General features: G+C 41.8%; 1 protein-coding gene across 3 annotated transcripts in view; it reads right to left on the bottom strand.

Moving 5' to 3' along the window:
* Positions 1-2478: 2478 nt before the first annotated feature.
* Positions 2479-14512, bottom strand: part of nlgn2b (neuroligin 2b) — a 62133-nt gene continuing 50099 nt past the window's right edge. For all 3 annotated transcript variants that reach the window (XM_034606701.1, XM_034606703.1, XM_034606702.1), the window contains 5 exons: positions 12923-13108; positions 10118-10383; positions 9787-9940; positions 8137-8503; positions 2479-7237 (listed from right to left, as the gene is read on the bottom strand). In XM_034606701.1, the coding sequence (XP_034462592.1) occupies positions 6307-7237; positions 8137-8503; positions 9787-9940; positions 10118-10383; positions 12923-13108 (1904 nt within the window). In that variant the 3' untranslated portion in view covers positions 2479-6306. The remainder of the gene's footprint in view (positions 7238-8136; positions 8504-9786; positions 9941-10117; positions 10384-12922; positions 13109-14512) is intronic.

Raw genomic sequence — 14512 nt, 5'->3', positions numbered from 1 at the left:
ATTTAACTGTTTTCTACATATTATGATAAAAAAAAAATCAGGTGATGTACTGCTTCTTAGTTTAGGGTAATTTAATATATCTACAACTCTGATATTATTTTAGATTTGATGGTCTTTTACTGTAGCTGTTAAGATTTTTGGAATCCATCTATTCAGTGTTTCCTGTGCCACTGGCTGCCACACAACCCTAAACCAGAATACATCCTCCCTCCTGCTGCAGCAGCTCCTCTCTAAACACATGGCACCTTCTGGTGGGGTTGGTGCACCACTCCAACGTATTTTCAGTTTTCTCAACCTGAACCTATAACTCAACCCTAATGCCGACCACTTAACTTCATCTGTCTGCAGCATTTGTTTCTGAGGCGACTCTGGCTCATCCATTTGTGAAGAGATCTCAGGTTTCCTATGGATGACTCCTCCATGTTGTCTGTTTGTGCTGCACAATGAAACAATGCTCCACTCATCCTGCAGCTAAACCTTCCTGCTGCTCCTCTGCACTTATATTGGGGGTTTTCTTTGACTGTTCGCCCAGCAAATGTGTCGTAATAATAATAATAATAATACATTTTATTTATAGAGCGCTTTTCATGATACTCAAAGACACTTTACAAGTCGTACAATTTGAAAAACTTCTTGTTCTTGAGACCTTGTCTTGAAGCCAACTTCCATTTCTTAATAACATGTCATATAGTGGGAACTGCAACTAAAAAAAACTCCATAGTCTCCACTATAGAGTTAGGGGTGTATCCAGGGGTGGGGCCAGGAGGGCACTGAAATCTGATTGGCCCCTGGAGTTTTTAACGTTGAACTTTTTAGCTAGTCACTTTCTAACAATACTATATAATGATATAAGAATAAATTTGATTAGTTATGTAAACAATGTGCATGAACAAGGAACAATTTTCTAAATATGTTCAATGATGTGTGGCTTTGCTCAAAGCAATAGAGCTAACAGCAAAGAAGGAATGACTTCAATGTGAACCTTACTGAATCAGGAACTGTGCATAGATGTAAGACATATAATTGGCCCCTCTGTGTACATCGTGGCCCCTTCATGGCCCCTCACTTAAAAAATAGATCTACCACTGTGTATAGTCTTCATGTATTTTCATTTCCACATCTAAGGGCTAATGGATTAAGGCATATCTAAGTAGAAGGGTGCCCAACGTTTTGCATGGGCTACAATTATTATGTTTATTCTTTTTTTGGGGCTAAATTAAATAAAAAGTAACAGTGCATTAATATTTGAAGATAGACTCATTTTTAATATATTAATATATAATAATATCCCTCTGCTTCATAGGCTGTTCTTCTTTTCTCCCAAAAATGCCATTTGCCCAGTTGTTGCCCAAACGTACAAATATAGAATTGTTTCTGTGGAAAAGAAGGTACTCAGTTATTTCGACAACAGGGCTTGGATGAATGGATGGATGGATGACTGTACATTAGCATTATTCCCCAGCAGCAGCAGCAGCAGCAGCATATCCAGTATATTTGCCGTGCTGCTGATTTATTGTGTGCATGCTGCAGCTGAATAAACACAGATCAGAGGACAGTCTCCCTAATAAGACCGGCTGCTGCCAAGTTATTTTCGGCTTTGAAATGAAAACCCAAAGATCTTACAGAGCCAAACGTCAGTTCTGGAGTCACTTTTGGAAAACACATTTTGTTACAAATGCTGCAGTAGATGCTGACAACTTGAAAAACAAATAAACCAACAACAACAAAAAAAAAATAACAGTTTGGGATATTCTCCTATAGCTACACCAGACGAACTAAAGAAAGAAACCTGCAGTCAAACCAGCGAGCAGCCTTACTTCACCTGACATGTCTTGTTTGTTGTTTGTTGTTCTTGACACCCACATCAATTATTTATCTCGTTAAAAAAACTAAAATAAACAAAAACAACAATCATCACTTCCTTCATTATGATATTCAATAAATAAATACAAGTAAGGAAATACCTTGATGTGAAAGCAGAAATTGAAAAATTACATTAATTGCAGCTAACCTTTTGCTTTTTTTAAACGTACACTTCAAAAATAATTATAAGACTTCAATACACAAATGTCAATCATTTTTCCAGCAGCAGCAGTTAAACAAAAAACAGTTCAGCTCTCCCAACAGTGTACTTCCAAATCCACAAAGTTACGGTAAAAACTAAGCTACAATTCAACCATAGCAGCTGACTGTTTCCCTTAGGACAGAGTGGAGACCAAACTAGAGCTGAAAGCTACAGTATTTTAAAATTGTTTATACGGTATAATAAACAAAACTGAAAATGAACACTCAATTTGCTCCACTTGTTTCTGACCCGACAGCTGCCTGCTAGCTAAACAGTTTACGAGATTGCCTAACGAACTTGAAAGGCGCTTGTTGTGTCTATTTGTTCTCCGGCCCCCAAGTGGCCAAACTAAGCAAAGCAATAATATAATATCTGACCATGTGACAAAACTGAAGAACAGTAATGGCAAATCATTTTGTTTAAGAATGTCTTTTTAATGTTTTCCAGTTCAGATACACAACATACAGTGTGTAATAGCCTCTATTTGAAATAGAAATATTAACTTTTAATTCTTTCAACCCCTCCTGGTCATTTATGCTCACTCACAGTATCTTGAGCGTCAAGCAGGTTACTGAATCAGACTAAATGAAACAGACAAACAGGTGCAAGCCATCGCTTTACCATTCCAGCATTTCATGTTGTAATAAGAAGATATCTGGATTCCTGTAATGTTTTTTTTTAAATATATATATCTGATTTTGTCCCTTATTTCAAGCCAACAACAAAACTGTAGTGTAAACATGTAAACTTGGTGAGTGTGCTTCCATTATCTGTTGGCTGTCCAAACTTTTGTTTCCCCAAAAAAAAAAAAGAAAAAAGAAGGATTTGTAATGCTGCTTTTTGGAGGCGAGGGCAACTCAAACTCACATCAAATAGCCGGGTCAATAATCATCATCATCGTAAAACAGAGTTTTCAGACAAAATTCCAAAAGTTAGCAAATCAACCAGAGTCTGAAATAAGACCTAAACAATACAAGGGCTTTCACAACCTCCCAGCTACTGGTTATATTGTATGACAATGGTCAAGACTACGTGAGACACTGACAGTTAAAATCCAACAGCATCACAAGTCAAATTTCTCCATTTGTGGTTAGTTTAGAGCACATTCGACACATCTCACTTTTCCTGTCTCATTCCTCTTTCTTCATCTGTTCTCTGCAGCTGTTCTTTGGCTTTTTAACCAATAAAAAGGACCCATTTCGTTTTAAAAGCTTCCTTCATGATTGATGGGATAGTGAACGCTATGCTTAAGACGGCCATATATGCAGTAAGAACATTTTTTAAATCACCACAATATCAAGGCTACCCTGAGCCGTAAGCATTCCTTTTTCGTCTTTATGTCGACCTCAACCATGCTGTGGTTCTTTTTTTTTTTTTCTTTTTAAAAAAATCATTCATGTATGTTAACAGATGTATGCATGTGCCCACAACCTACTGGAATATAATACCCCTTTGAGATCTAGGAAAGAAACATACAAACATACGCATGAGTGCTAAAATCATGTAAGTCATCTAAACTTGCACCTGTTGTCACAAAGAAAAGATCCGGCCAATCACTCAAACCAAACGACAAACATAATATTTACAAATTCCAGTTTGTTCTCTTACACTTAAAAAATGTACAGTTTGTTTCCACGCGTTGGTTTTTGATCTTTTTGTCCTCGCTCCAGTCCAGTGAGGGATGGCAGTCTGGCTCCAGAGTGACGTTATCCTAACAGGATACAGAACCTTTCAAGGAGCGGGAGTCAACCCGCTTGCCTTGCTTTTTGTGGTATATGGTGTATGAGTAATGTCTGTCATTAAAGATTTTTTTTAAATAAGGTTTTTTAGAATGTATCCTCTGTGCATTGACAGATCGTACTGTAGCTGACGAGCTATTTCCTCGTCACCGTTGAATCACGGCTGGCGTTTGTCCAGTGTTGTTCTAATGCCACCGGGGATTGTTGTTTTTTTTTCTTTTTCTTTTCAGAACTGTTCAGCGTGTGACCCGTCCCTGTGTTCAATTGTGCGAAAGATGTGAAATGCGCATACAAGGCCTTCTCACCTTTTGACCATCATAAATACATCTCATCCTCTCTCCCCGCCTCGCAGGAGGGAGAATCGAAAAACAACAAAAGAGCAGACGAAAAAGATAAGTGTCAGGCAGTCTTCAAACACTTGAAGCATGTGGCTTATGTCGGTCGCAGACAAAAACCGTATTTAGACTATTCACGTAAAGTTTCTTTTTTCGTAACTTAAAAAAAGTGCTATCTTCAGGTGAGATTGAGAGACAGTGACTGTGCAAACTTGACAGAGAAACAGAGCAGAACAAAAGAAGGTGGGGGAGAGAGAAAGGCTTTCGTCAGTCCTCCTGGTAGATTTGCAGCACAGCCTCAGTGAAAGGAAATGAAAAAAAAAATAAAGAGGAAATATTTACTCTCTTTGTTATAATCATAGTTTTACACAATATTCATCTCTTAATACTTTAATACCTTTTGAAGTGCCACAAAGTGCAGTTGATATTAAAATAGAATATGAAAATGATTTTCAAAATAATAATACAAAAGAAATCAATGAAAAAACAAGGCAAATCATCAGAACGACAAACAAAGTCCTCTGTCCACACTCTTTAGGAAAAAGAAAACATCATGCAAATATATCCCAGACAGCAAAGTAGTTAATAAAACTTTATATTCTTCTTCTTTTTTTTAAATGAGGATATATTGATTTGATCTGATTTCCCTTTAAAGAAGAGACCAGCCACAGTGCAACATTGAGTGTAATTAAAAGAAAATAAAACCGGTGTGGATCCAAAAGAAAGATGAAGGGGGGGGTTGGCACTTTTTATGATGGTAATTCCTTTTGTAAGATACAGTCAGGACGGACCTCTCCAGGCGGTCCACTGGACGCCAGTGAAAGAGGAACTTTATCACAGTACTTGGCACCAAGAATGCTGGTAAAAACGAGATATCAGAATATCTTTTTTTTTCATTCATATCCTTACAATTTATTAATAATACATCATTTACATTTGTGTTTTTGTATAAAAGACTCCAAAAGGAAAAAAGAGTCTAGAAGTGATTGTGAGAAAGAGGGGAGAGGTGGAGATGAAAGTGGATTATGGCGATAGTTTAATAAAAAGAGCTACTAAGGGAGGATGCAGACGGAGAGATGGAGAGAGAAGCGGTTAAATGAGCTGAGATGGGGGATACAGACAGAGAGATAATGAGAGAGAAACAAATAAAGTAATGGCCATGATTAGAGCCTGTGTGGCGGAGATGCAGCGAGTTCTAATGGGCAGCCTGGATTCCAGGTTGCGTCCCGCAGACCGAGTGTGATTCAGTTATTTCCTGTACCGCCCGTCAGTTGAAGCCCCAATCTGGAAATGTTCTGAATGCATCAGCTCTGAGTGTGCAGATTTTTAAAAAGCAGAACTTTTGGATTTGGGCCTTTAGGTCGCATCATAACTGAAAACAGCAACACACACGCTTGTAAATAGAGGAAATGTAATTTTCAAATTAAAAATGAGAAACTATTTCTTTGCATATAGCGTTCATCCTCTCACTCCCGGGCCTGTCCATACATTTCACACTAAGTAAATTCTCCGAAAACCAGATCACAGAAACAGCTGTCGGGACATGGCGTTCGACACAGGGTGCCAAACCTCACTTCCAGATTGGGCCTTTAAAGCTGCAATTTGTAAGTTTCGAGAAATCACCGCTTTATGACAGACAGCTTGTTGGAGCATATGTCGCCTCACACAAAGCTGCTCGCTACTGTAATATCTCTGCACTAAACGGAGGAAAATGACTATTTGTATTCTATGTTAAACTTAGTTTTACACTGACGCGGCTACACATGCGCGAAAAAAAAAACCAAGCTGCACGCACGATGCCTGACTGATCGTGATGAGCTTGTGATGGCTCGAGAGAGCTACAAGCTTAAAGCTGTGGTCTTGGGGGCTCACATTAAGCACCAGATACTGAAAGGGTGTGTTAACAGGGCAAAACAGTATGTACCTGTGATGACAGGCTTTTGGCAAAGTGTTTTTAAAAATCCGCTCCTTGATTCATGATAACATTTTAGAGGTATTTCACTGCTTCACATCTTACAAACTGCAGCTTTATCTGAGGGCTCGATGCGAAAAAGACAGAGATATAGTAGAGAAGAAGAGAGGGCGGCGAGAGTGAAGTGTGTATGGAACAGTTTGTGTGGTGTGTCTCTGTAAGCCCAGAGTGGGGTAGCAGAGGTTGTGCCTGGTCCTATACACGGGTGGTGGAGTGTTGGTGTGGCAGGGCATTGTTGCTGTGGCTGGGGACGGGTGTAGTGGAGGGGGCCGGGACAGGGGGATAGGTGTTGAAAGGGTGGAGAGGCTGCATGCTGCTGATGGTGCTCGGGATCATGGTGATGGTGTTAGCCGTCATCAGTGGCACATCCTCCGGTGCTCGCCGCAGGGCCAGCGTGTAGTCAGGCGGGCACACTGGGGGCCGCAGGGGCTCCAGGTCGCCGAGGACACCGCGGGACGGGAGGGGTGTGCCGTGCTCCAGCTCCACTCTTTGCTGCTTCATCTGCAGTGACATCAGCTCCTCCTCCTGGCTGAGCGCCAGGTCATTGTGCGGCGGGGACCCTACTACTCCCATTCCAACACCCATGCCCATCGTCGTGCCTCGTTGTGGGGAGAGTCGTCGGTGGCGTCTCTGCATGAGTTCGTGGCGCTTGTCCCGTTTGTAGTAAAGCGCAGCGAAGGCCAGCACGTTCAGGAAAAGAAGCGAGGCGCCCACAGCTACCGTCACACTCAGCTCGGTGGAGTAGTCCCTGGTTGCACTGGGGAATGGAGGAGTGCGGGGTCTCTCTGAACCATCAGGCTCAGGATCAGGAGGATAGACGGAGATTACAGGCGGAGTGGAGTGGTCACCAGGGTTTTTAGGGACCTTCCGGCGATTGGGGCCTCCAGGCGGCAGTCGAGTTGTAAACGAGCTAATGATTTCCTCATGGAGGCTGTGGAGGTGTGGCACCAGCTCCAGCCAGAAGGCCACCTTGTTGGCCCGGTAGTTGTCTCTGACCCGAGGCTTCAGGCCGATATGCAGGTACTGCTTGTCTTTGGAGCTGAACTTGGTCCAGATGACCTCCTCAAAGCGGTTGGGCTTGGTGTGGATGAAGGTGGTGTCCTGAGGAACTGGTAGGTTAGGATCCCTGGAACAGGGGAAGAGAGGCAAGACTCATATTTTTGTCTTAAATTCATAACTTACTATTAGCTGTGTTATTACAACAATCTAATAAACCACAACACAGGAGCTGATACACTGTTTAGATAGATAAAAAATCTGCTGTGGAATTTAGAGGGAAATAGGTGATTTACAAGTATTATACTAGTATTTACGAGTATTATAGCCCAGTGAACCCAGATGTGTGGACTATTATTTGGAATCTCAACAGTTTCTGTCTTCTCATAAACAAACTCTCAATGCGCTTAATGCTGAAGACCTCGTTTTATTTTGAAAACAGCATTCTTAAACTGCAATAATCTCTGTCCACACAAGCACTTTGGCTCCGTATCAGTTTTAATCTCCTTCCATACTTGTAAGCCTGAAAATGCATCACACACACTGTGCGTGCACATGCCGGTGTAAACAGGACGCATTTAGTTGTTAGATGCAGAAAGAGCTAGAGGACAAAGGAGAAGCAGCCATCATAAAAAGTAAAGTGCAGAATTTAACTGCACAACAGCTTCTGAAAGGGGGGGGGAGGGAGCCTGATGAATCATCGAAGGCTACGTCATGAGTAAAAAGACCCAATCAGCAAGCAGTTGGGAGTGTCTGCTTCACAGTTTTCAAACATCTCCGTGTCTGGGCAGTGTGTGGACGGCAGAAGTGTCTATGGCAGAGTTGTGGTAAGGATCTAGCCTAACAGACAGTGTGCTCTTTCTTGGGCTCCGTTTGCCAAAAACTCACCCAACTACTAACTTCACCTGTGAGCTAAAGTGATAAAGGGTCACCACTGTGCTCCTTGTGTGCCTGTGCACTTTAAACTGTTAAGAAATCTGGTAAGTCCACACAATGGAACAGAACTCAGAAATTTGGCACTTTACTAACCCTGTCTTGGCGAAGTTGGTCCAGTAAGTCATGACTACAGCACTGAGCATTACATCGTTCTTGGAGAAGTTACAGGGAAACAGGTCAGTGGCTCCCACCATGGGAATCCCAAACACATAGGGGATCTCATCTCCGTGGGCTGCGTCGGCCCATTCTGGCCTGGCCTCGGTCTGACAGTGGTGGTGGAAGGTGTAGAAGTAGACAGGCGACTGGAACTCGGCGTGCAGCTTGGCGGTGGCGACAGCTGGGGCCACCCACTGATGGTCGGTAAACAGAGCCAGGAGGGTCTTCCTCCGCATGTCACTGTTGTCCCTGTCAGCCCAGTCAGTGTACATGAATTTTATAGTTTCCCTCAGGATATCCTTACCTGGGAAGAAAACAGAAGGAACATGAGCATGTAATCTACATATTCATGGAGTGAGTTGTTTTCTGAAACATGGTGACGGCGTGTTGTTGGATTTTTAAAACACTTTCTGTCTATGTACTTGTCTTCAGCTTCATGCTGGACTCACTTATGTGTTGTGTTAATGCTTGATGATGGGCCTGTTCCAGTTTACAGTTTCATGCTTGGGACACACGACATAGTTGGCTTTCAAGCCATCGTGCCACACTGGCTGTCAATGCAATGCTAAAGAAAAGTATACAGCAAATTGAAACTACAACCACTGCCTCTGCTTCCTCTTTTGTGATTTGATTGGCTATCGTCTGCACTTAAGTGTTTGTTTTACCAGGATTTGATTGGCTGATGCTTCCGTTGCTGCAGTTTGGCTATGCATGCATCTTCTCATTCAAAGTGAATCAGAAGCGTTTGGGTTGAAGTACTCAGCACATACGTGTGAGTCCTGGTACTGCACCAATGAAGTCAGACCAGAGCCGTTGCTCGGGAAGCATCATAAACATTGTTACCGTGAACACTGCTTTATATTATAAAATCAATGCTATCTTATGTCCTACAGGTGATTCCATCACAGCAAATCAATAAGCAAAGAGGATCTGTACAATCCATGACTTTAAAGCAGGGGACATGAGGACTGCTATTGTCAAATGACATTAGCAGGCTAGTGTAGCCTATTAGCTTGTCTACTTACAGCAGTAAATCATTGAAGGAGCGTGTTACATAACTGTCCCTAAAAGATAAATCTACTCTGCAGCAGTGAGAAAAAATGGCAATGCTAATATCAAACCTGCCACATCTTTATTTGTTCAACTCTATTTACTTTTGAAAAAAACGTACATCTGTAATTCGACTGCAATCACTGCAACACTGTTGAGAAAAAGAGATGTAGCAAACCGACCTTCTAAAACAGACAGGCTTTCATGAATATTTAGGCAAATGCAACTTTTCATTAATCCGATTTTGAAACCTTTTTTGTGTAAAGTTTGTTTAATTTAATACGTTTTCCTCAGATTCTTAAATGTGTGGGTCTGAGCAAAAGACGTTCCCCAACTCTGTTCAACCCTGAAACCTTCAGACAACGAAGAGGAAACAGAGTGACGACCCATGAACCTCAACGTGTAGGTTGTAGCGCCCTGACGAGACTCTCAACTTGTTGTTTGAGCAACATTTTTATGAGTTCTCATTGGCAGGCCTAAAAGAGCAGGTTTGATCTTTAAATCAGTGAATAATGTGAAGGTAAAACTGGATCTTACCATCAGGGTATCCATACAGATTGTCCACAAAGTTAGAGATGGTGTAGTCAAATGATGCTGCCGAGATTCCGTCTTCTCCTTCGCTGTCATCCACAAACTTCAGGCCCTCTCCCTGGTTGACGCCCAGCAATATGTCGTAGTTGAGGAACTCGCCCTGGTGTCATGACAAACACACACAGCACGCCATCACAAAACAGAATGCTACAGTCATTAACTCTAATTAGCAGAAGTCAGGGCAGAACTGTATTCACATGCCAACAGCGAGGACATGATAAGCAGGAAATGCAAAGCAGTTCTTCAGTGGACGATACAAAGAGAAAGCAGCTCTGACCTGCTGCATGAGGATCTCAGGGTCATCTGGCACCACGTCCCCGTCCACCACGGGTCCGAAGGCGATGTGATAGCGTGCAGGCTGGATGTCTTGGTCCACCAGCTCCCGGAAACTCTTCCTCCGCAGGCAGTCCACCAACTCGGCCATGTCCCCCAGAGTGCAGCCAACCTTCCTCGCCAGGATCTTTGTGTACATCAGCGGCCGGTAGTTGACTGACCAGCTGGAGATGGCGGAGCCACTTTGAGCGATGGCCCTCTGGAACAGGCCTACGGACCAGCAGGACCATACACAGCAGATAAAGCATTAACAGAGAAGCTACGGTCACTTGTTCTTTCTCTCAGTTTAACTCAGCTTTCTTCCCTCTGACACACTTTTGCTAGCAGCTGATGGGGCCTTCAAGGCTTTGCAGCGTGAGAGCTCTCAATAATGCATATGTTGGAGGAGGAGCGATTGTAGAGTATTAGAGTACATACAAAGCAAGATGAAGCAGGTATCCTGCTGCTTTTCATAGCCGGAGAAAGTCTTTATGAATATTAGTGTAGGAAAATCAAGTGCTTCCATTACATACAACGAGAGACAGCAGAGGGAGAAATGGCTTGATGGCTGTTGTCGGATAAATAAAGACAGACAGAAAAAGAGACGGAGACAGAAAGAAAACTGCTCGCACTGTTGCACCGCTGCACTGTTATGTAAAGTGGCTTGCTGTCCCTCTGTTTTATCTGCAGATTCTGTCATTAATAATTAAGCCCCCCCATATTCTGCATGTGCCCCACCCCCGCTCCTCTCCCTGTGAAATCAATTAAGAAGCCTCTCAGCTGCAGCTCCAGCTCCACTGCTCATCTCATTTCTCCTCTGCACACACGCGCGCACGCACACACGCACAGACGCGCACACACACACAATACCTTTAAAAAACTCTTCACCCTCCAACTTTTTCGGCACTTTGTAGTGTTACAGCCTTCAAAATCCAGCAGAGGGAGATTTTTGCTACAAATCTACATATGCATAACAACGTATAAGGATAATGTGAATGATCATTTATTTAAGATTGCAGCAGTTGTTAACATGAGAAAGAACTCGCTATAACTTTGACCAGTAACATCACCCACATGACCAAACAGTTGAGCCAAACGTACCAAATTCTTGTTAAAGGAATTTAAAACTAATGCAGCAAAATGGGCAACAAGTTTTGATGTAATATTTAAAATTAGTTTTTAATATATTACATTACATTTCATTTAGCTGACGCGTTTATCCAAAGCGACATACAATAGGTATAACACTACAAAGTCTGTCAGCTAAATGCTAAATTCCACGTAGCCATAATACTCAGTCGCATTACGATAAAAGATTTTCGAGAATAGATATTTGATTGATTGATAATTTTACAAGAAAAGAGTTGGAATGTTAATTTTAGTAGAATAAAGTCAAAGTTGTACCCACAAAGTTGTTATGGCCGTATGTGTTCCTGATCTTTGTCCCTGTTTTTCTCTTGTCTCTCCTCTAGCTTCACCCTGAGTAAACTAATCAGTCATCAATGAGGTGCGCCTGGCCAGGGAACTGAGGTCCTTTAAAACCGTGTGTGTCACGATCAGGAGGCTTCCAGAGTGGGGACTGCTGGTTTTGCTGGGCCTCAGCCTGGGATTTTAAAGGGATAATTCACAGAAAAATGAAAATTCACTAACTTTAACATGGCTGTGTTAAAATGAGCAATGTGGAGTATCTTGTTAAGTTATAATTTAGAATAGTTTTTACAAATAAAAAAATACTTCTAGCTCATCCGCACTTTTTTCTCATTAAATTACAAATGTATTCTTATAATATCACGACTTTCTATTTGTTGAGTCAGGACAACAAAATCTACAACATTAATCTTAATCTCATCTTTTTTCCTCAATAAGGACCTAAAACACCGTCGTAGCAATTGGAGTATAGTTTGATTTTATAGGTGTTTGTCAGGAAGCAATACAGCCAGCAGCTGGCTACTTTCCCTTGTCCTCCTGAATATTTTCCGATTCACTACAGATATAACAAAATGTTTCTTCCCTCACATTGAGGAGAATCGGCTTTATACAACACAGAGAGATGCTTTTTTTTATGTGTCCACAGTCAGGCCAGGACAGGGTGAAGGTTAACAGTTCAGTAAGAACATAATCTGAGTTCTTTGTACAGGATGAACTGTAGTTCCCCTTCTGAGCTCTGCCAACCAAGATCACATCACAGCATTAGTGATCAAGCATCTGCTGGGTATTTTAGAGATCCACCATTCAAAAAAAAGTAAACACAGTCCTTAATAAGTAGCATACTGTACTGTTCTGGTTCCCAAACTGCTGCCTCGGGGGCGGCCCAATGATAGTATAGGATTTATTTAGATTCTTTACTTGATTGGAGAAAGATAATTGAAGAAGGAACGTTTTCTCCATGTAGTTCACTGATTAGCCCCATTACAAATTGTGTATTTGCTATTATTGCAGACATTTTACAGCATCGTCCATCTTTTCACTCCATCCTCCGTCCAGATTGACAACCTGGTTTTCTTCCTGACTACTCAATCTATGCAGTTTTTCACGTATATTGAAAAATACATCGCTGCATATAGTAGATGGATGATTCTTTGAGTACTGAATCCTTGAACTTGGGGGAATAATATTGTCACATACCTTTATCTGGTTGTGGCTGTTCATTGAAAGTGCTAACCTGCTCTGTAAGGAAATACACTACCCACAGTGTTCTGATATGCTAATTGTCCCCTTTGAGCAGGCCTATATGACGACTGAAGTTAAAACAACAATGAAAGAACCTTACCCTCGGAGTGGTGCGAGAGGATGAGGAGGTTCACACAGGCGGCGCCGGCTCCGGAGCCAAAGATGGTGATTCTCTCTGGGTCTCCTCCAAAGTGGCCAATGTTTTCGTTGAGCCAGCGCAGGGCTTGGATCTGGTCCAACAAGCCATAGTTCCCCTTAGCAGACTGGTCCCCTGTGCTCAGAAACCCTGCAGGGTAAATTAGAACAAACACAGAGGAGGGAAAAAAGGGAGAGAAAACACAGATTTATGAGCAAACGGAGGAGCAGGGCATAAATCCAGGGGCACGGGATAACATAATCCTGAGCGTTTATTGCCTTTTTCAAAAATATCACACATAAACAGGAGATGGCATCCTGTCATTGTCAGGAACTTGTCGGCCTCCAACTCGATGCAAGTGTGAAGAGATTTCACACAGAAAACTTGCCAAATTACTCATTTTTAATACCCACCCTGGAAATACAACAGAGTTAAGAGAACCTGTCAGCAGAGAGAGGAGAGCAACAGAAGGCATGTTTCACCTACTTCCAGGATACACATTTGCACGGTAGGTGCACACCCACAACAAGATAAAATAAACTGAACAAAATGTCACACATGCACAACACACATAGGAGAATTCTTTGTTCTTAGAAGAGTGAATTACAGGAGATTACACACGTTTCAAGCAGCGCCAAGCTATTTCACCCTGCAACAAACGTATAAATTCTCACATTTTTTACAGTTTTGACTACTTTAATACAGAGAAGAGATGTAAAAAAACGATTTCGGTTAACTACACACTCTCCAGAAAAGTCATTGGAGGGGTGGAGGGTGTGATGAAAAACAATGAAAACACGGCATCTTTGAGAAGAACAGCTATCTCCTGATTTTCAGTGACAAAAAATACTCCTTTTGCTTAGAAATACATGTTTTAATGATTTTCTGCATCACTCTCTCACGTGTATTGACAGAATTTCCCAGTAGTTCCCATAGACTGAAGTTAAGATGGAGGTCATGTCTCAGCTTCCAATTCGGAAATGAAGCCAATATAACCCAACCCGAGATAGTTTTGGGTGTTTTTTTTCTAACTTTGCAAAAACTACAACACCAGTATAACCAGGAAATCTGCCATTAAGCAGTTGGTAACGTGCATAATGCGATTAAGACATATACATGTCTATGTAATGGGACTAAGGTCAGAATACTCCATGTCTTAATTCGATTAGTGCTTATGAGTATGACCTCATTCAGGTTAAATCAGAAAATGCTGTTTACATGGTAGTGTCTTATTCAGACTATTGGCCTAATCGGGTTAATTTTGGAACATTGGAGACAAAGCTGCCTACTTCTTCCCTAATTTGCTCTGGATTTTGGGAAAGAACATGTTTTCAAACAGAAAGACATAACTGACTGAGCTGGATGTTATTGTATCTTGGCCTAGGATAGTTGCTGCTTTAAATCAGTAAATGTGTAGTTTGAACCGAATCGTTTTATATTCAGTAATAATTTAAAACCTGGAGTGCAGACATTAGCAAACACATACAGTGCAGCTCTTTACAGTGAAACAATGTTACCCACATGGGAAGAGTGGCTGACTAGTAAATGTTTACA

This window comes from Hippoglossus hippoglossus, chromosome 14 (genome assembly GCF_009819705.1).
Source record: "Hippoglossus hippoglossus isolate fHipHip1 chromosome 14, fHipHip1.pri, whole genome shotgun sequence".
NCBI classification, from domain to species: Eukaryota; Metazoa; Chordata; class Actinopteri; order Pleuronectiformes; family Pleuronectidae; genus Hippoglossus; species Hippoglossus hippoglossus.
Note: the sequence above shows the minus strand (reverse complement) of the source record. Positions and strands in the feature narration are given on the sequence as shown.